Source organism: Corvus kubaryi, unplaced genomic scaffold (genome assembly GCF_017639235.1).
Source record: "Corvus kubaryi isolate FWS band 111438036 unplaced genomic scaffold, C.kubaryi_AGA036_p1.0 68, whole genome shotgun sequence".
Classification (NCBI taxonomy): Eukaryota; Metazoa; Chordata; class Aves; order Passeriformes; family Corvidae; genus Corvus; species Corvus kubaryi.
This window is the reverse complement of record NW_024582056.1, coordinates 7,122,716-7,144,678: the sequence shown is the minus strand read 5'-3', so window position 1 is coordinate 7,144,678 and position 21,963 is coordinate 7,122,716. Positions and strand designations below refer to the sequence as shown.

Sequence of the window (21,963 nt, the reverse complement as noted above, 5' to 3'; positions counted from 1 at the left end):
CTCAAGTCTCTCAGCCTGACCTCATAAGAGATATATTCCATCCCTTTCATCGTTTCCATGGCTTTCCTCCATGGCTCCAACAGGTCAATGACCTTTCTGTGCTGGGGGTCTCAGAGCTGAATACAGCACTCCAGGTGAGGTCTCACGAGAGTGGAGCAGAGGGGCAGAATTCCCTCCCCTGACCTACTGGTCACGCTGCTTTTGATGCAACCCAAGATACAGTTGGTTTCCTGGGCTGTCCACACATTGCCAGCTCATGTCCAGCTTCTCATCCACCAGCACCCTGAAATCCCTCTCAGCTGTTCTCAGTCTGTGTGGATACCAGGGGTTGCCCCAACCCATGGACCTTGTACTTGACCTCATTGAACTTCATGAAGTATATGCATGTGCCTACTTCTCAAGCTTGTCCAGGTCCCTCTGGATGGCATCCCATCCTTCAGGCTTGTCAGCTGCATCACTCGGCTTGGTGTCATCTGCAAACTTGCTGAGGCCATGCTATATCCCACTGCTAATGCCATTGATGAAGGCACTAAACAGTTCTCGTTCCAGTCCAGAACCCCGAAGGGCATCCTTATCGCCAATTGAGCTTTTGAACACTACTGTCTGGATGCAACCACCCAACCAATTCCTCACTCACCAAACAGTTCATTCATCAAATTCATATCTCTCCAATTTAGAGAGAAGGATGTTGTGGGAGACTATGTCAAATGCTTTAGAGAAGTCCAGATGGATGACATGCACAGCCCTTCCCTTGTTCACTGATGTGGTCACTCCATCATTTTCATCCCTCACTGCCAGCACAGCAGCAATTTAATCATGACTATGTTACATCTTGCCCGTCAAAAGCCACTCTACAATTCTGTCTGGTTCCTTTCCTGCCTGGAGAAAGGCATGTAAAGAAAGCAAGGGTACCCTGTCTCTGAAAAACATACTTTTATTTTTTTGGCTATGTGCCAGCCCCCACTTTCTGTTACTGTAAGGGAATATAGCCTTGGAGGGGCCACCTTCCTCTAGTAAACTACTTAATCACCGACCTATGTGGAACAAGGCTCTCACACTCAACAGCATTACTTCAGCTTTGTCAGACACAATCACAGCAACTGACTGGAGAGGCAAGAGAAAGAACTATTAAAACCAAGTTGCACATTCAGGTCATACAAAATGACTATTTTATTCACAAGCCTTTTAGTTTCACACTATGCCCTCCACGCAAGGAGAAAATACATTGCTCCCGCAGCTGCTGTCATTGCCATAATTTTGGGGGTTTTGACAACAGAATGGCCAATGCAGTGCCAGGCAGGCTGGCAATGATGGGACTCACCCTTCCTAGTGAGACTTCAGTCTCATGGTGATTATGGAGATCTGGTGGGATAGTTCCCATAGCGGAATGCTGCCATGAAGGGCTACATGCTGCTCAGGAGAAACAGCCCAGGAAGGCACAGTGGCGGAGTTGCCCTCTCTGTGAGGCAACACTTGGAATGTATCGAGCTCTGTCTCAGGGTGGATGATGAGCCAGTCGAGAGCTCATGGGTCAGGATAAAAGGGGAGACTAGGAAGGGTGACACTCTGTAGGTGTTTGCTCCAGGCTGCCTGACCAGGAGGATGAAGTGGGTGAGGCCTCCTACAGGCAACTAAAGCAGCTTCAAAGTCACAGGCCCTGGTTTGTGCATCCTGACATCTGCTGGAAAGCTACACAGCAAAGCACAAACAGGCCAGGAGGTTCCTGGAAATCACTGATGACAACTTCCTGTCACAGACAGTGGAGGATCCCACAAGGAATGTCGTGCTGCTTGACCTTACAGTAACCAACAAGGAAGGCCTTATTGGAGATGAAGGTTGGGCGCAGCCTTGGCTGTAGCGATCATGAGACTGTAGAGTTCAGTATTGAACAAGGAGGTAGTGAACAAGATTATGACCATGGACTTCAGATCAGCTAACTTTGGCCTCTTTAGAGATATTCTTGCAAGGATTCCATGGGAGCAGGCCTTGCAGGGAAGTGGGATCCAGGGGAGTTAGTCAATAATCAAGGCTCACTTCCTTCAGGCTCAAGAACAATGCATCCCAGTGAGAAATAAGTCAGGCCAAAGGCACAAGAAACCTCTGTGAATGAATTAGGAACTGACATTGCTCAAGGATAAGCAAGAAGTGCACAGCAGATGAAAGTAAGATCAGGCCCCTTGGAGTGAGTTTAGTGAGGTGATCAGGTTAAATAGAAATGAGACTAAAAGGCCAAGGCCCATCTAGAATTAAATCTGGCCAAGCATGGAAAAGATAATAAAAAGGGCTTCTTCAAAAACATCAATAACAAGAGGAAAACAAAGGATACCGTGGGACTGTTACTAAATGGAGGGGGGATCCTGGTAACAGAGGACACAGAGAAGCCAGAGTTGCTGAACGCCTTCTTTGCATCAATCTTCACTGACAACACCAGCCCTCAGGGGTCTCAGGAGACCAGGGCAAATGAGTGTCAGGGAACACCTAGGCAAACTTGACATCCACAAGTCCATGGGCCCTGACAGGATGCATCCATGGACTGCTGAGAGAGCTGGTGAACACCACAGCAAGGCTGCTCACGATCCCGTTTGGAAGGTCATGGAGATCAGGAGAGGCACCTGAGGGCTGGAAGAAAGCAAACATCACTCCAGTCTTCAAAAAGAGCAAGAACAAAGACACAGGAAACTACCAGCCAGGCAGCCTCACCTCAATCCCTGGAAAGCTGATGGAGTGTCTCATTCTGTAGGCCATCTCTACCCACATGGGAGACAAGAAGGTGATCAGGAGTAGTCAGCACGGGCTCACTAAAAGTAACTCTTGTTTGACCGGGCTGATTGCCTTCTGTGCAGAAACAACTACCTGGATGGATGAAGGGAGAGCAGTGGATATTTTCTACCTTGACGTCAGCAAGGCTTTTGACACAGTCTCTAAGGAAATCCTCATAGGCAAACTCAAGAAGTGTAAGTTGGATGAGTGGAATGAATTCAGAACTGGCTGAGTGGCAGATCCCAGAGGGTTGTGATCAGTGGTACAGAGTCTGGTTGGAGGTCTGTCACTTGTGGTGTCCCCCAGGGTTCTATACTGGGCCTAGTGTTATTTAATTTGTTCATCAATGGCTTGGATCAGGGGATAGAGTCCCTTCTCAGCAAGTTCACTGCTGACACAATGCTGGGAGGAGAGGCGGATACTTCAGATTGTGCAGCCTTTCAGAGGGACCTGGACAGCTTGGAGAGCTGGGCAGAGAAGAACCTACTGAAATTCAACAAAGGCACGTGCAGGGTCCTGCACAGAAAGACCTGGGGATCCTGGTGGACAACAAGTTGTCTATGAGCCAACAGTGAGCCAAGAAGGCCAATGGTATCCTGGGATACATAAAGAAGAGCACTGCCAGCAGGTCAAGGGAGGTGATCCTGCCCCTCTGCTCAGCCCTGCTGAGGCCACATCTGAAATATTGTGCGCAGTTCTGGAGTCCACAGTACAAGAGAGACATGGAGCTTCTGGAGCAGGTCCAGCAGAAGTTGGTCAAGAGTCTGGAGAATCTCTCTTATTCTGAGCCTTAAGAAAGGCTGAGGAAGCTGGGCCTATTCAGCCTCAAGAAGATGCAACTATGAGATGACCTCATTAATCTGTATAAATATCTGAAGGGAGAATGTCAAGAGGATGGAGCCAGCCTCTGCTTGGTGGTGCCAAGCAACAGGAAAAGAGGCTACCAGCAGAAATTGATGCACAGGAAGTTCCACCTAAACACAAGCAAGAACTTCTTTACTGAGAGGGTCACCATGCACTGGACCAGATTGCCCAGAGAGGTTGTGGAGTCTCCCTCACTGGAGATATTCAAGAACCATCTGGACACAATCCTGTGCCACGTGTTCTAGGATGACCTTACTTGAGCAGGGAGGTTGGACCAGATGACCCATGTGGTCCCTTCCAACCTGATCCATTCTGTGATTCTGTGAAAACTTATTTTTTACAGAGTTGTGCAAAAGACAAAACATAGAGGAGCAATGCCCATACCTGACCATAGTCTGTCCTGAATACGACAACTCCTTCTGCACAGGAATGAACAGTGCTGGGATAATGCTGATTATTTTCTCGCAGCCAGACCCGAGACCCCTGCAATAAGAAAAACAGAGTTATAGATGGCATAACAGAAAAACTGAAAGAAGAATTTCACTCACTATTTTTCTCTGGAAATACTTACAAGTAATAGGAGAGAAAGTGAAAGCGAAATCCAAATAAGCAAATGAAAAAAAATAAAATAATCTCTTAGCAAGTATTTGTTAGTGTCTACTCGATCAGTAAACACAGGAGAACTACACAGAAGAGCCTTTTTTTTTTTTAACAAGTTCCTAAATGCCGGCAAGAGCAGCTGGAGCCAATGCTCTGATTCTCAGAGTCATGTGCCTCATGTTAGCACAAGTAAAATTACAGAGCGGTGTTTGAATTTACACACAGTTTAAAAGATCCGCCCCAAAGCCAGCTGGCTCCCTACCTGTTTATTTTCAACCTCAGTCAGACACTCCCACCACTTCTATCTTTCACCTTTTTTCTAAACTACTTTGCCCTTTATATGGTTCTCCTCGCTTGGCTGCACAACAATGCAGAGGATTAAAATAAAAAAAACAACTAGCAGCAAGCAAGGTTATAAAGAACTGATATCAGCTATGAAGGCATTGGAGACACTATCAGTCAGACACCTAAGTCAGTCTAGTAGAGCAGGTAGAGCTTTATGATGCATCTACCACCTGCCTGGTAGATGCAGCAGTAAGAAAACAGAAGTATCCAGAACTGAAAACAAGGGAGGAAGACCACAGCTGATGCTGCAGCTGCAGGAAAAGCCATCCTGAGTGAGAGCCATCTGAGTTGCTCCTGCATAGGAGAAGACTTTAGCTGGCATGAAAACACTGAGCAGCAGCGACCCACGGCCTAATTTCCAACCCAAATTATACTCCTGCTCTCTTCAGACATCTGGCTCCATATCAGAACAACAGTACTTTAGTGGCATTCAGCAAACAGAGATTTTTTTCACCACCAGAACAGTCAAATATCCTCCTAAAGAAAAAGTAAAGAGCTGGTAGGAAAGTGCTGGGATATACTCTGACAATCATAAGGTTTGGGTGTGCAATCACAGAAAAAAAACCCAATTAAAAGAATTTTGAATGCTAGCATCCAAAGGCTGTCCTTGCCTGAATTTTCACACAGAGAAACCAGACACAGAGTCTTTTTAAGATGGAGGGGGTGCAGTCCTGATTAATAATCAAGACAAATACAGATTTTTATTCTGTTGCATATTTAAGGTGAGTGGCCCGTGAGCTTACCATGGACTTCAGCCACATTACAAGTTACATATGCTTTAGATAATGTTGAATAAACATTATTCTTCTTTCTGTGATGGGACAATAGCAGCACTGAGACAAAATAGTACTCATGGAGAATTTAAAAACTCTTGCTGTTTGGTTTCTCTAAATGGGAAGAGCTCACCTGGACACTGAGGACGAGGCAAGAGCATTCATCTTTATTTTTTCCCACTGCATCTTTTCACAACTACAAGGTTGTCCAGCTCCCAGAAAATTTTTACTTCACTGGTCTTTTCTGCCTCAACCTAATAACCCCACAGAAGCAAGGCACAGCAAAGAGTCATAGTTCGGTTCACAAATTGCAAGGGATTTAATCATGGTGGTTACTGTCACCATCAAGCTCTGGAGACCTGATGGCTTGAGGGGTGGATGCATGTACTACCATCACTCGAAGCAGCAAAGGGAATTTGGTGCCAGCCTTCCCCCACACAGAGAAATACTTTTGCCAGACTGCTGCTGGGCACTAAGGGTCTGTACTGGTTAGTCTCCACCACCTGTCTCCTTCTACAGGAGCTCAATCCACCTAAATGCAGACATAAACAGCAAAAAAAAACTATCTGTCAAAACGCAGTCAAATACTTCAAGTGCTTCAGGACAACCAAACCCCCGTTATTCAACTGGTTTATTATTTGCCAGCATCTCAGAAGCTCGAGTAATGTGAAGTTTATGCTTTCAAGAGCAATGAAAAGCTTATAAACATTAAGCCACAACAAAATTTGCCAAAACCTCAGCATTGAAAATAGCCTCTGAGGAGGAGGAGAATGTTTTCCATCTTGGAATTAAATAATTAACGCTGCAAATTTTTTTTCTGGCTATGAAGGGGAAAAGAAGGGGCCTGCACAGAAGCCTTCACTTGATTGGACTAGTGCTATAATAGTTTTAAAGCAGGGAAAGGGGTTGATTTAAACAAATGTACATTGTTAGGGGTCAATAGCTCCTATTCAAAGAAGGCTGGAACAATGCAGTTCACAAAGCCAGAGGCATCTGGAATGCAAATACAACATGTTCCCTGGCAAGGTAGCTCTCCAATGAAGTGTCTGTCCATGGGCCTTTCCCTCTGGGTGGGGGCAAAACACAAAGCTCTTGGCAAGAGATACCTTGCCAACTGTGTGAGCTCCAGCCACTGATCCAGCTGCCATCCCTCTGCAGTGCATTAGCCATGCACCGATGACAAAATCTTCACCAGTGCTTAATTTATGGACAAGACTTGGCATACAGGATCCACCTGAGGAAGGACTCCTCTCAATGCACATGGTGGCTACATTGACCTCAGCCTCTTTCTCACGAAGCCGGGTGTCTTGGGTTACTCCCGAGCTCCTGGACAAGCCAGCCTTCTGTGGTAAGAGGGCAAACAAAGCCATGGAGCACTAACTACAGCCCAGTGTTTTTTTATTTCCATGAAGTAAGGCTGTAAAAATACTTGGAATAGTGTTTGTAGAAGAACAGCCATATGCCATCATTCCCGTAGCAAATAAATTTCTCCTGACTGCAAAACTGAAAGGAAATAGCTTTGCAGATCTCACAGCTGCAAGACCACCTGGAGAAGTCCTGGGTCCTCCTACCTCACAGATTTTGCTGCTGAAAATGCAAACACTACTTCCTGTCTTCCTCAGTATTCTGTTCTTGGAGATGACAAAAATCCATTATTTTTTACTTTCTATTGGATACGTATGCTGAAAATCACAAAATTAATGAAGAACTTTACCTCAAGTAAAATGGTGTTGTATTCTTTACAAAACTAATTAACAAGTTAGATTTTGTATGCTGAATAAAATAACTGCACATTAATTACATTTCATATACATATATGTCATATATATGTCATATCTATGAAAAAGCAGATACTGCGTAACAACCGTGTTCTCATCTCAGTGCAAATGCTATTCATTCACACCTTATAATATGAAATCCAGTCGACACATCAATGCAGTTGATTCAAAACAGTTAAAACTGCTTTACATTAAGAGCAATGAATGTAGGTTATGCTGCATCTGCATTCAAAAAGCACATCACTATTAAGGCTTGGCGAAGCAAAAAGGAACAATAGTCAATATGTATTTAGAGAACCTTTTGTTTATGCACCTCAGCAGCTTGGCTCCAAATACAAAGTCTGAGAGACAGGAAGATATGTTATTAACTAGGTCAAGCAGGACATAGATTTTTAATGCAAAAGATAACCAAAACCACATTCATCTTCATTCCTTCTCTTTCCTAAGTCACAAACCAATGATTATTAAGGAGGGGCCACAAAAAGAAAGAAGTCATCAAGAAAAAGACCACAACTTTGCTAGTTTCATATTAATAGTCAGTTATTGTTCTGAAAACTCACCCTTCCCTGTTGGCCTTGGCTACTGAAAACTCTTAAATTTAGGTACCCAAAAACCTTAACATATTAAGTGCCTGGCCAGACTACTCAGTGGAAAGTTCACTGGAAGCTGAATATCCCTCATTGACTTCAGTTCCTATATGAACCATTCAGCCTCTTGAGCAGAAAACCAGACCTGTTCTTCCGTATCTAAGTCCAGGGAAACAAGCAGTAATGGCCATTTGTCTGATGTATTGCTCTTTAATTCAGAATGTAGGTCTAGATGCCCTCCTTTGCACTGCCTGGCTTCCCTGGTGCTGCTTTCCATCAACAAAAGGCTTCCAGAAGAGCTGGTCATCAGTGGTGGCTGAGTATGGGAACTACTATAAAGGTCTGTGGTTGCTACTCCCACATGACGTACAAAAGGGAAATAAATGGACACTCCAGAAATTGCTCCAAGGCAGTGCCACCAACAGGCTCCACTTCTCAACAGCCAGGCTACCCCTCCCTGCCAACAGTCAGAATCAGCAGTGTTTATTCAGGGATGATAGGGTGGGAAGGGATGGACAGAGTTACAGTGAAGGACTAGTTGAACCCTGTACACAGTGAGAGAAAGCACAACTTTGTAAGTTTATTTGAAAATGCAATCTAAATTTCAGTTCCTTGAACTCAACTTCATGAACTGATTATCTACATATATCAAGGCATATACTTAATCCATCTTAATGGGGTAAAATTACTTTTCAAACCCTTACAGTAGTATTCACAATTTCCTCAGAAAACACTCAGGGGTAAAATACTAACACCTTCCTCTCAACAAATTTAGTTCTGCCTCTTGAACAATACTGTTTTGCTTTCCTGTTTTAAAGCAGAACAAAGCCATGAAGATGTTTCCATGGGATATAAGGCCAGTTCTGGGGGGGTTCGTTTCCTACAGAACAAAATATCCTTGAAAATGAGATGTTTCTGTTATCTGTCAATCCCCCACATCAGATCAAAGCACCAGCTCTCCTGCTCCTGCAGTCTGTGCAACAGCTGCTGATTAACCTTGAACAGGCTCCATCTCCTTCTGTTTCAGTAACTGGAGATAGCACAGAGCTAGTGACGGTATACTACTTTAAAAACAAGAAACTGGATTAAAATATATATTATTACTGACTTGAAAGGGAACCAGAATAAATTTGTACCTTCCTCAGCCCTTTGAAGGCACTAGCACTTCTTATAAGACCACTGCTTCATATAAGATAGTATTTTTTATATAAATTAAAAAAAAAAACCAAAAAAAACCCAAAAAACCCCACAAAACATAAACAACAGCACAAAAATTTTTATCTTCCAGTTATGCCCACCACACACAGCACACAGACACTACCCTCAATATACGCAGGTGGACAAGCATGTTCATCTTCTGCTGCTGTTGAGTGTGAAGACACCCATCACTAATAGACCTCACTCAAAAGCCAAAAGGCAATTCCATCAAAAAGCAACTGCACTTCTCTGCTAGAGCTCTGAAGATGTGGTTTCCAGTTCTTGAGGCCAACAGATTTCCGCAAAGCTAGGAAGCAGCAACTTTATCATGTGCTCAAAAGCAAACCCAACAAGAAGATACCATCAAGTCTTTTTGGAAGAGTTACTAGTATTGCTATAGTCTGAGTTAGGACTTTCATGAGAGATTCAGCAAACCTGTTTTGACAAGTTTAGCAAAATACCTTTTTTCACTTTCAAGATTGCCTAACCCATACCCTGGCATCATGGCTGCAAAAACATGACAGTGCAGGACTTTGGAAAGCCTATTGCCATTATTGGTTGTGGTCAAGTTAGGCTGCTAGCAGACAACAGCTTCTTCTCATGCCTGCAAATGTAGGTGAATAAATAACACTTTCTGTGCAGTCGAGACAATGGCATTTCTGATTAATTCTGAAATTAAAAATCATTGCTCTAAGTATTACTTGGCAACTGACCATGAATAGAACTGCAAAAATGAGGAAGCAGGGAAACACATACAGCAACTTTTCTCTATCTACTGGATCTACAGTTTCAGGTCCCACTTTACATCATCATCATCGTCATCGGGTATCACAGACTTTCTTGGCTTAAAGCACTGCCTCCATCACTCTCCTTGCTCCACTTTAGCTTGGAAGGAGAAGGCAGGTTTTAATCTGTTAAAATTCAGTAAGGAAGATAAGTAATTCAAAAAGACAACATGTAGGTGAGGAGAAGTAAGAGGAGACAGCTACTGATGACATCAGTGAGATATAGGGAGTACATGGCGAAAAGAGCTTGGGGCAACTGTACATTTTTCCCTCAGGGTCTGCATCAGGGCAGGGGGTAGCAGTGGGCAGGCAAATGACAGACATCCTGGCATATTCATGTTCATCTTAAAAGTAGCACATCATTCTCTCTCCTTATTTGAATTCTTGAAGAGGAATATACCATACATTCAAAAACCCCTTAAAATTTATCCTGAGAATCAAACCAGCTCTAACTCTGCCTCCACAGATTTCAATAGGAGTTGCAGTTCCATCTTTGTTGACAGCATGGTTTTGTCAAGCACTCATATTTTTTTCAGAAACATTTTTTTCAGAGTCATTTTTTAATTAATTGCAGTCATGACCACAAATGCAAAAACACATGAACAAAACAACAGCAACAAAAAAACCCCAACAACAAAGCCAAACACAAGAATTCCAACAGGTATTTTAAGGAGCACAGCACTGAGGAAGGGCAGTGTGCAAGAAAGCAGCAGGGGAAGAGAGACTCTCCACTAAGAACCGCTCACCAAAGCCTACAGCAATGCAGGAGTAGTTGTCCCAGCACGACTGCCCAAACAAGCCAATTTCAATCATCACTAGCTTCTGCTTACATACTCTTTGCCACATCATCTAGTCAGCTCTTACACTGCTGTGCAGCTCTACCAGTGACTCAGGGAAAAGGAGAAGAGTCTGCCAAAATGCCTGTAGCTCATCCACCATGCCTGGTTGTGCCTGGCAGTCCCCAGTCCAAAAGCTGCCAGCTTGGCAATGTTTTTCTTATGCTACATGACATGCTTATAAACTCACATCAAGGGGAAGAAGGATTTTTAAGTCCACATGTGTGAGAAGTCATGCTATCATTCTCTTCTTCCCTGCTTAAGCTGCCCTCTTGGGACTGGGGTTTCAAAGAGTGATGAGGCAAAGCAATGGTAGAAATTTCTTCACTACCCTCCTTGTTGGGGCTCAGCCACGCAGCTTCACTCTTCCTCAGAAACTTTGCCCTTAAAAACTCCCAGGTACCACATTGTCCTCTGCCACAGGTTGCTAACCATCTCAAAACCACTTTGCACAAGTTTTGTAAAACACCCAAGCAATTTTTTCCACCTTCCTCTCACCCCTCCTGTCTGGACACAGAGCAAAGGCCAGGCAAGGCGACTCACGAGCACCAGTCACGGGGCATGGGAGAGACCAACCATTCTGAAACAAAGTTTAGTTTGAGACTGAACTTGAGATATGTTTCTCATTAACTGTCTGTAAAGCCCAAGTAGAGTCTTGTTTGCAAAATACAAGCTTCTGCTTCCAAACATACATGTTCAGCCTGATTTCAAAACATTTTATTTAGGAGGAACATCCTGAGTACTTCAAAGCTGATTAAGTGGAAAAAGAAAAAACATTCGTTTTGGCACATTTGTTCTGAAGAGAAGCATTTACCATTTACCTTCATGAGACATTAGGATTTTCATTAGGTTCATTGGTCAAGCACTGTTCAGTTCCTAACACTGTTCTCTACGTACCTGGATATGGAATTTAGAAGAAGATGCAGTACGAAACAACTATATAGTAGTACTAGCTCTTGCACAGATGCTAGTTGTGCTACACAAGCCTGGACATGCCCTTGTCTAGGAGGGCAGTATTGTGATTCAGCCTGATTTGAATTTGCAAAGCAGATGAAATTTCTGATCAATATACATTTTCTACCTTTGAACACTCTTTGTCAACTATCTCATTTTATTCTGGTAGTATTTACCAAAGGCTTCTTGCATCAAGAAGCGTCACTGATACAACACCAGTGTTGCACCTAAAAGCAAGCAGGAGGAATTGCATTTAGCAAGGCAAGGACTATTCCTGGCTTCTAGGAAGCTCAGTGTTCCGTTTTTCTTTTTTTCCTTTCTCATGCCAAAGCAGCAGCCAATTCCAGGAAAGTATACCTTTACTCAAGCGGGATTCTGGTGTGAAAAAACTAATCCATATTAAACAGCAGACTGTGTAAAGTAACAAGCATACTTAAAAATTATTCCCAAGAATAGTACCACAGCTTTCACTTTTCAATTTACTGTCATAGAAGCACAAAAGGTTCCACTTTAGTTTTATATTCCATATTGTCAGTTTTCATGATCCTTTTACAGGTCTGAAAACATTAGAGGGATTTTTTGTAGTTTGTTTATGTCTCCCTGTAACTCAAAAATATCAGTTTACACATGAATAATTTTTGTGGGTTGAAGTAGGGATGGGCAAGCAAGGAAAGTATTTCCAGACTCAACTGTTGCAAAAAACAGCTGTAAGATCTGAGCCAGAAGACAAAAGCAAACTGACCCACCCAGACCACATTCTTTGTAAGTGGGTTGGGGTATTTTCCCTCCTCTCTTCTTCCAAGCTCCATATTTGCTTGAAATTAAAACTCAGGAATTTTGGAGAGACACAGTTCACATTTTGGTGTGATAAGACTTAGCAAAACTTTATTCCAAGACTAAGAAAGTAAGTGTGAAAAGGAGCAAGGAAAGAGAATAATGGACCACAGTTCTTTCATTCTTTTATTAATAGAAATACTGATTATTGAAAATGGGAGAATCTTAAATGTCAGGTCGTAAGTTTTTTTGCAAAGTTGTATTGATCCCCTACATTGAATTTACAATTGATGATTCAGTATGCTTCATCTCACTTGGCAGCTTTGCTTTCACAATATGATCACTACATATCTCTCTCTTGCCACAGGGACACAAGTATTAAAAGTATGTATTTACACTGAATTATTTCTTTACATTGGTAGTTCATGCTTCAGTTTGGGTGGGGTTTTGGGGTTTTTTGTTTTTTTTTTTTTTTGTTTGGTAGGGTTTTTTGTTGGGTTTATTCTGTTTTTTTGTTGTTGGTTGGTTGTTTTTTTTGTTTTTTTCAAATCAAATTTTGGCAATCTATATGGAGTTTGCCCTACAAAAACCAGAACCCTTTGCTAACTTTGCCTACCTGTGATGTCCTTCAGATGTCAATAGGACCCTGAATATAGGCAAACATCTGTAGAACAAGGACTTACTATGGTTAATACCCAATAGAGTACAGAAACCGGGAGAAACAGATGAAAAACACAGTTGGTAAATTAGGATGTGCTGTTGGACCTGTACAGTAGCCTTTTCAACAAGCATTTCAGCCTTGCCTTTCTGAAGCCCATGTGACCGCTCTGACCTCTTGCTGAGGAACAAATCCCAGCTACACTTTGACCGCAGGCAGTTGAGAGGTTTGGGCTGCTCAGACCTTGGCAGTCGGAGCTCAGGTCCTCCTTTCCCACCAGCCACAGCGACTCACCGAGCAGCTTCCTGCTCCATCCTGTTTATACACCCTGCTACAAACCAGGGGCAGGATTCAGGACAAGCACCTCTTCACAACAACGGCTCCAACAGGTGAGACACTTGGGCAGCGCAGCAGCCTGCCCCACACACGTGTGGTCCCTCAGGGCAGGCACAAGGCAGCGCCCCACAGCTCAAAGGCACGATCAGCAGCCCAGGGAAGCTTGCTGAAGATTAAACACGTCACGTCTACACCTAGCCAGGAAAATGTGGGTTTCTGGCCTGCAGCAAGTGGGTAGCAGCAGCAGTGAGGCTCATTTGGGAAGCTTGGGCAGACATTATCAAGCCTTGGATAGACATTATCAGGCTTGCAGCATCATACAGAATGGGTCCAACATGGGTTACAAAACAACTTGAGGTGGTGGGGAACCAGGACCACATTCTCAGGACCTAATCATCCTTAAAAATTAAATAAATTTAAAAACTAAAAATCCAGCAGGTAAGCAGGAGGGGAATCACACTCCTCTACATCTGAAGCCCACTGTGCTGCCTGACTTCTAGAAGCAGGTTTGGAAAATAGGATGACACCTTTGCCAGGGCATGGATGTCCAAGTGAATGGCAGGCAACACAGCATCCTCTGTGCTCTCCCTCCTTGCCTTTCATGCTTCAGATGAACACTGAAAGAGCCAACACTGCCACCAAAGTCCTAAGCTGGAAGGCTAATGTTAGCAACTTCCCACACTAATTTGTACACTGCAAACCACAATAATCACTGAGGAGCTCCAAATTGCCTGCCTGGAGATCACCTGATGAAAACACAACCAATTAAGCAAAACATAATGGCACACTTTATCATTAGAGGGCAGAGCACTGGCTTATTCCCATGCACCCGAGGCAGAAAGGCTGGCGAGCGCAGCGCACGCTCCCGGGGAGCACGGGGGATGCAGAGGTGCATTGCCGTGCGTGCTGAGCACTGCCTGGGCTCAGCCTGGCTCCTCACACAGAACATGTGTGACCAGCCTCACTGTGGGAAAGGTTTTGTAACTCAGAAGGACGTGTGCACTTTTTATGGTGCGTAATATCTGATGCCTTTTGCCCTCTGACTTTCTGGAGCTCACTGCCTTGCATGTAGCAATGAAATGCACATCTTAAAAACCAAAAGCAAGCAGGCAACAGAGTTTTAATGAAATCCCAGCAGTTTATGAAAGCGTTCACAACACACTAACTAATGGGTATTGTACTTCTACACAGAAAAGGGCAAGATTGTTTGCTGGAGGGTTATGGAAGCTTTAGTCAACAGAACAGAACTACGTACCTCAGTAAAAGAGTAATCTGGGAAACACTGTTTAAATAGATTTTCTCTATTTTTAGAGGAGAGGGAGTGGTGGGAAACGAGTTGAAGGGTGACCCTCACTTAGAGTCCCCAGCACACCTGTGAGGAGACACACAAGTCCACACACATATGAAAAAGAAAGTTTATTCCACTTTCCATTTATTTTAGAATTAATTCACACTTCCAGCATCTGGAAAAAAGATGCTAAGAGGACTCTCTGAAATTATTGCACCTACCTACAGTCCTGAAGAGTGTCCTTTCTTCCACTTACCTAAATCATCTTTTGTTTTCTCCTGCCTATCCTGATCAGCATTTTGGGATGCCTGGGAGGAAACACTCCCTGAGACTTTGGTGGACACTTCTGTTGGGCCTGGAGCAGACAGGAGAACTGCTATCTCTTCCCATCTCCTCCTTCTCCAGTGATTACCTCCTTCCCTTCCTTCCCAGGTCAGGAACCCAAAAAAGACTCCCAACAAATTTTAGAAACCAGCCATGAACAGAGATGTAAAACACGTAAGATTTGATTACTGTTGTCTTTCAATGTATTTCAATTTTCTCTTGAAATATGAAGAGAATGTGTCAAATTGCAAAGGACACAAGCCTATAACCTTAAATAACTTGCTATTTAATTCAAAATTCATTATTTCTAAGTAGTTTATAAATAGGATCTACCCTACCGACCCTAAAACAAACACGAAGGTGTCAGTAAATATGAAATAGCTTCTTATGAGTTACTTCTCAAACCTATGATCATATGTTTTTAAACAAAAATAAATTGCAACAGGCAGTTAAAAAACACCTAATTCACTTCACCAACACACAGGACAAGGAAAATTAGGTGGCAGTAGTGGAAGAGAAATTTAATCCCAGCCCAGTCTCTTTCTCAGCTGTTGCACAGTATGAGTAGAAGACTGTCAATCAGGGCTAATCTCCACTTTCCCAGAGGCAATGTGATACCAAAGCAGGCTGCACAGGTGGCATTTCACACCACTGTAATACAAGCAGAAGGTGCAACTTAGTACAAAAGAGAGTTTGGGATCCATATTGAAGGAAAATTTAGCAATTAAGTTCATATAGTGGGTAAAGTTAGAAATTCATGAAGTTCAGATAAAAGGCAGCATTTCCTGCATGCACTTTGAACACTTCCGCATTTTATCAACTTTAAACTTCTCTCAGAAACAAGATGATGCTTTGCAAGGCTTCTCACTGCAGAGCCTGGTCACTGCTGATGAATACCAATGGTATGCAGCAGTTGCAAGGTAAAAAGGCAGCCTGGAACACTGCATTCATTATAGTCAGCCGCTCAAGGTCACAACCCTCTGGAAAGCAATCTCCTGCTTTTTTGCTTACTCCACTTCTCCCTGACCAGATACATTTCCTTGCAGTAATACTACCCTTATTAGGGTATCTGTTTAGACTCTTCTGCACTTGTGCAACTATAAAATGAAACATCTACAGGGCAAGTCAGCAGAGTCACTATGGCAAGTCATTATTGCTTTTACTGGCATTTTTCCTACATAGTAATTTTAAAAAAATTTACTCCTTTGAAGCTCATTCACTACTGAACTGTCAGAAGGGAACACCTTTAGTAGGAAACACAGAAACAGAGCATGTATTTTATATGACCTTCTTTCCTCCTGTCATAGACACTTGCACATCACACGCTGGACAGAACCCTGTAATTGCCTATTGTTCTGTCTCATCCATAGACAAACCCCCAAGGCAGGTCATACAAAGCAGCTCACAGGTTCCTTGGATGTGCAGTGACACACCTTTCCTCATGGCTTGCAGCACCTTTCCAAAGCAGCTTGAACTGTACACCCCACCTTTCAACAGAAAGGTGCGGCACGTTTCCTCATTTGCAGGCACACCTAGAGATCTGACGCATTCCCATTCTGCATCCTTGTTTCCATGACAGGGACAGACATCTACTGTATGACTCTGTATTTGAATGTTTTTTTTTCTTTCTTTCTTCAATGCATGTTTACAAAAGCTGGTAATTGTCTAAAGGAAAAATGACTACCTCAACCTAGTGCTTGTGTCAGGAGCAGGAGAAGCAGAAACACAGAGAAGTTGCTTCTGTAATTTTGTTTGCTCGCATGCGTGTTTTCCTGTGCAGCAGGTTGCAGAAGATTTAATCCAAAACTAAACCACAAAGCAATTAGAAGAGCTTAACCAAACAGAAGTGATTTAAAGCATTACCCCCTGACAAAATAGGCATTTATCTCAGAGATAACCAGGAGTAAGGAAATGCATCTGGGTCCAGACTCTCTTCTAGTTTACTACGTCCAGCACGCAAAAGCATAAAAAACCCAGGGCTGAACAGCTACATGCCTGTCAGCAGGCAAAGGACCTCCTTAGCCAAATGATTTTGACTATACACTGTAATCTCCTAGAGATGCACCATTCATACATCAAGGTGGGAACCCTTTGCAGCTAAGCTCTTCCCATTAGCCAAGGGGATTAGCTCAAGCAAGCAGTGAAGGATTGCTGCAACAGAGAGGAAGAATTTTCTCCCCCCATTTCTCCAGGATCAGGTCTGAAATAAGATCACACCCTTTACTAACGGATGTGACCTACTTGGGTCAAGACACCAAACTCAAGCAGGGAGGAGATCCCACTCCCTTCACACAAACACCTGCCAGCTGTGACTGACAGTCCCATTTTGCCCAGCCTGGAACAGTCTGCAAGTGCCAGCTGTGGAAAGCTGTGCTTCCCCAGATTAGAAAAACTGATGCAAGACCAGAGGAAGGGCTGGCAAGAACACAGCTGCTTTGAGACAGAGATATATGAGACAAAGAACAGCCATGAAGATGACTCGGAGTATGGAGCAACTCTCCTATGAAGACAGAGAGTTGGGGTTGTTTAGGCTGGAGAAGAGAAGGCTCCAGGAAGACCTTTTTATGGTCTTCCAGTACCCAAAAGGGGCCTACAAGAAAGATGGAAAAAGACTTTTTAAAAGAGCATGTAGTGTAAGCACAAGGAGGAATGGCTTTAAACTGAGAGGGCATGTTTACATTAAATGTAAGGAAGGAATTCTTTACTGTGAGGTTGTCCAGAGAACCTGTGGATGCCCCCTGCCTGGAGGTGTTCAAGGATGGGTTGGATGGGACTCCAAGCAACCTGGTCTACTGAAAGGTGTCCCTGCCTGGGGAAGGGAATGGCACATGCAGAGGACGGTGGGAATTAAATGATTTTTAAGGTCCATTCCATCCCAGAAAATTCTATGACTCTATGATACTCAAAACTGAAATTCAGCAGTCTTTAAGGCTGGCGAAAGTAACGAAACGAAAGCAGAGATGTAGGGGGTGTGACACATTTGCATATGAAGCAGAAGTATCTTTCTGGTGAGCCCAGCATGTACCAACAGGCACGGGATCAAGCTGCTGGCAAGAGCTAGCAAGAATATAGCCAAGAGCAAGCTTCTCTTTCCACTCTAGACATCTTGTCTTCAAGAAGTAGTTGTATTCCAATATACATTATCCAATACCTCAGACTACCCACAGACTAACATAAAATTACAGAATCATTTAGCTTGGGAAAGACCTCTGAGATCATTGATCACTCAAGCACATCCCTAAGTGTCACGTCTACACATATTTTAAATACCTCCAGGGATGGTGATTCCATCACCTCCCTTGGCATCCTGATCCAAAACTTGACAACACTCTTGCTGAAGAAGTTTTTGCTAATTTCCAATCTAGACCTTCCCAGGTGCAACGTGAGGCTGTGTCCTCTTGTCCCATCATTTGTTACTTGTGAGGAGGGACCAACCCTACCCAGCTACCACCTCCTCATGGGTAGTTGTAGAGAGACACCTCTATCAGGCAACAGACAGAAAACACACAGATCACAGAGCAACTTTCAGTCTGACAAAAGCATCATCTTCTCCTAGAAGGTAACTGGTCCAGTAGATTTACACATCCCTGCTATACCTCTCCCAGCTTCCCCCCTCACCCTGCCACCCAAAAGGTATGCTGGAAGCTATGAGTCAACACACTGGACAGCAGGTTCTCACGAGCAATCCTCATCGGCCCTAAATCTCAGGGAACCATGACTTTTCTCTTTAGTTACCTCTGAAAGTGCGTCTACTCAGGAGCACAAACCTTTACATGGCAATTCATTTTACTTTGCAATGAATTACATCAACCAACTCCTCTGTAAACAACAGCCTAGACAATTCAATAAATATCTGCTTCTCACAGCGTGGTTCCCCAAGTCTGTGAGACCTGGGAGGACTTTGCAAGCTTTCCATCACAAGGATGATGCTTTAAATTATCTATAAAGAAGCTGACTGCACAATAATTTCAAGTCAAATTATCAGTGTGCCTAAATTAAAGAGCAAGTGCAGCACTCAAAATGCAGTATTACTGATTCTTCCCTGCCCAGAGAGGTGCTTTTTCTTAAATAAAAATAAAATAAAGTTTAAAATTAAAAAAAAAAAAAACCACAAAAAACCCAAAACCAAAGCAAAAAAATCCACCAAAAGAAAAAAAACCAAACAACACACAACAAAAAAACCAAACAAAAACCAAAAACCAAACCAAAAAAAACCCCAAACCCTAAAAGCAGAAGAAATAACCCAAACAAAACTCTAAGCAAATGAGCTTCATCGTATGCCTGCAGAAGCTCAAACTGGGAATTTTCCATGACTGCTTTACACAGTGCTATAAAAATGTATTTAGTTGTACATACTCATAATCAGATTTTTATGGCACAAAAGAATGCAAGTCTAAAACAAACATAAATGCCTTCCTCTGCCTATACACAAGCAGTATCTTTTACTACTTTTCATGCTAATAATAAAGTCACTCCTCATATTACGATGCTGTGAACAAAAAAAACAACCAGCTATTTGTTCTCTTTGGGTGGTGGGTTTTTGTCTTGTTTTGTTAGGATTTTTTAGTAACTCTAAGGTAAAGTGACCTAAACACTACTAAAAAAACAACTTTCTCACAAATGCTGAAGCATGGAATTGTGCAAAGAGAAGCATTTTTGGCTAATTAGCGTAGAACAGAAGAGAATTCAGGAAAACCTCCTTGGTCAGAAAGAGCACATGCTTGATTTCAGCTGATGTGAATGTGACATACACCCAAGAATGAATGATTGCTTCTTCAGCCCAGACCTCCTCTGGGAAAAATGCTCCAATTTGGTCACCTGGAGGGGCACTCATCCCTACTGAATTACTCTCAAAAATGTAATTTCAAAAAAAGGTGAGTATTTTCAAGCATGTTACTAATTATTCATACTGCTTTAGCCAAAATTTTATTTTTACTCTTCAAAAAATAAACACAACAGTCTGTTACCACTAATCTCAGCTGCAAAACAACTGAGAAGCATCTTGCTCATGATTACCAAAAAACCCAGCCTCACAAGACAGTTCTGCTGAAGCTGGTGGCTCAAGCACTCCTGAACTCTAGGAAATAGGAAACACCAAAAGCCGCTTAGGCTTTATTCCAAATAAATGTTCAGTAGCAATGCATTCCATCCCTCCACTGCCAGCTCAGTATTAGCTTCCTCCAAGCTTTTGCTTGGCTGGTCAAAAAGACTTGGCCTTAAACAGAACCAATTTTCTTTTTAAAGAAGTCATAAATCATCATCTCAAAGTGGAGCAATAACTTTCTGCTTACCACACATACTACCTCTAACCCGTGATGCAGCATATGAAATACTTCATTCTGCAGACAGGAACAGAGATTTCCTCACCTCTAAGGAAATTAATTTTGAGTCCTCGGAGCTCCATACCATTTTCATGTGCACAGTGGAAAACACTGCAAGCCGCAGGGACTATGTGCCTGCTCCTCCTCCACGCAAGTCACCCAGACCTTGGCCCCCTGCTTAGCACAGGCGGTAGATCTGGTTTTATTTGCATGGGCGCAAACTCCCAAGGAGGGCAAGAGCCTGATTTATACACTACACCTCTCCACCCAGTGAAAGGGAAAAAACATACTGGAAATGGAAAATGTTGTAGTGACTGGACAACCATGACAAAAGCAGAGTGAAGCTTTTGTTGAGGGCTGCAGGACTTTGGCACATGCAGCAATGCAGTTTAAATCACTCAAATCCCACGACAGCATTCACATGACGTCATCTCCCCCCCCGCTTTGCTCACAAATCACTCTTCCTACAATTTCACTGTTGTTCCAAGTACCAACTTGTCTTTATTTTGAAGAAATCAATATAATTTCATCATAATTCTAGCTGCTTGCTAGTAAGATGAGCACAGCTCAATTCTGGCAGCGTCTTTATCACTGAACATGTGTCTTTTGAAGAGAGCGCCAACACAACATTGTTTTGCTCACATTTTCAGCTCCCTTTCATCTTCAGACAGACACGAGAGTATTTGTTTATGCATAAATGTGACCTTCAGAACCTCTGTGCATATTTTCAGATATACACATGGTTTCACAATGTTCTTTTCTCGTAGGAGTTAAATCCACACCTCATGTTCACATAAGCAAGATCCCATTTGTACAGGATAACTACAGGATCTAGGCCCATAGCTAGAAGTACGAAGAGACACATGCTCCATTTTCATTCCTCCAGATCACATTAAGACCCACCTCAAACATATCCAACTTCCAGAGATGATACACAACTTCAGACAATTTGGAAGAAGCTTGTTCAGGGATTTTTAGCCTAATACACTGTACAAGTCTTTCCCTCAGATAAAACTTTTTGTCTAAAAATGATTTATGGGCACGCTTACAGAAATAGAAGATGTGAATCATTCAGTGGTTCTTCTCTTGCGAAAAAAAAGCTTCCAGCAGGAGTTTTCCCCAGCAAGTTGATTCTCGAATACTCAAGACTGAGCATGGGCTGGTGATGGATCACCCCGAGTGCACACACATCCACACCCGCTGTTCCCGAGGCAGCTGCATGAGTAACACAGACCGTGCTGTGCCACAGGTGTGGAACACTGCTTGCCCTGTAAAGCACAGTTACTGCTTTACACAGTAATGTGTAACGTCACATGCAACTTCTTCCTGCTCATCTGGAGGAAAGAGCAATGTCCAATTCTTTTTTAAGCCTATTTTCTGTACCATGTTTCCAACTTGGGATTTTTACTCCTAACAGCAGCTCTCATGATACCATCTGTCCCTGAAGGACAAAGGCTGATGTGTAATTACTCCTATCCAGCCCTGAGGCAATTCTATTTCATTGGTAGAGGTACGAACTACATGGCACCCTCTCCTTTACTCCCAAGTTCATACACTACTCTGCTCCCTCTCCAATAAATTAAAGGAAACATAATTGAACTCAGTCTTCTCTGTGACAGCATGGTAGCAGTATTTGTACTCTTTCTGGACAGTTTCCTAAAAAGCCAAAAAATCTCCTCTGGGTCTTGTAGGTCAGTTTTGAACATTTTCCCTACAAAAGGCACCACAGGTAAATGTTTTTCCATCAGTACATGCCATGCCCTGTATCGGTAAGGAGACAGCG

General features: G+C 43.0%; 1 protein-coding gene across 1 annotated transcript in view; it reads right to left on the bottom strand.

Annotated features, from left to right (window-relative positions):
- MYO10 (myosin X) overlaps window positions 1-21,963 on the bottom strand; it is a 162,435-nt gene that overhangs the window by 124,741 nt on the left and 15,731 nt on the right. The window contains exon 2 of the mRNA XM_042048727.1: window positions 4,009-4,107. Within this exon, the coding sequence (XP_041904661.1) occupies window positions 4,009-4,107 (99 nt within the window). The remainder of the gene's footprint in view (window positions 1-4,008; window positions 4,108-21,963) is intronic.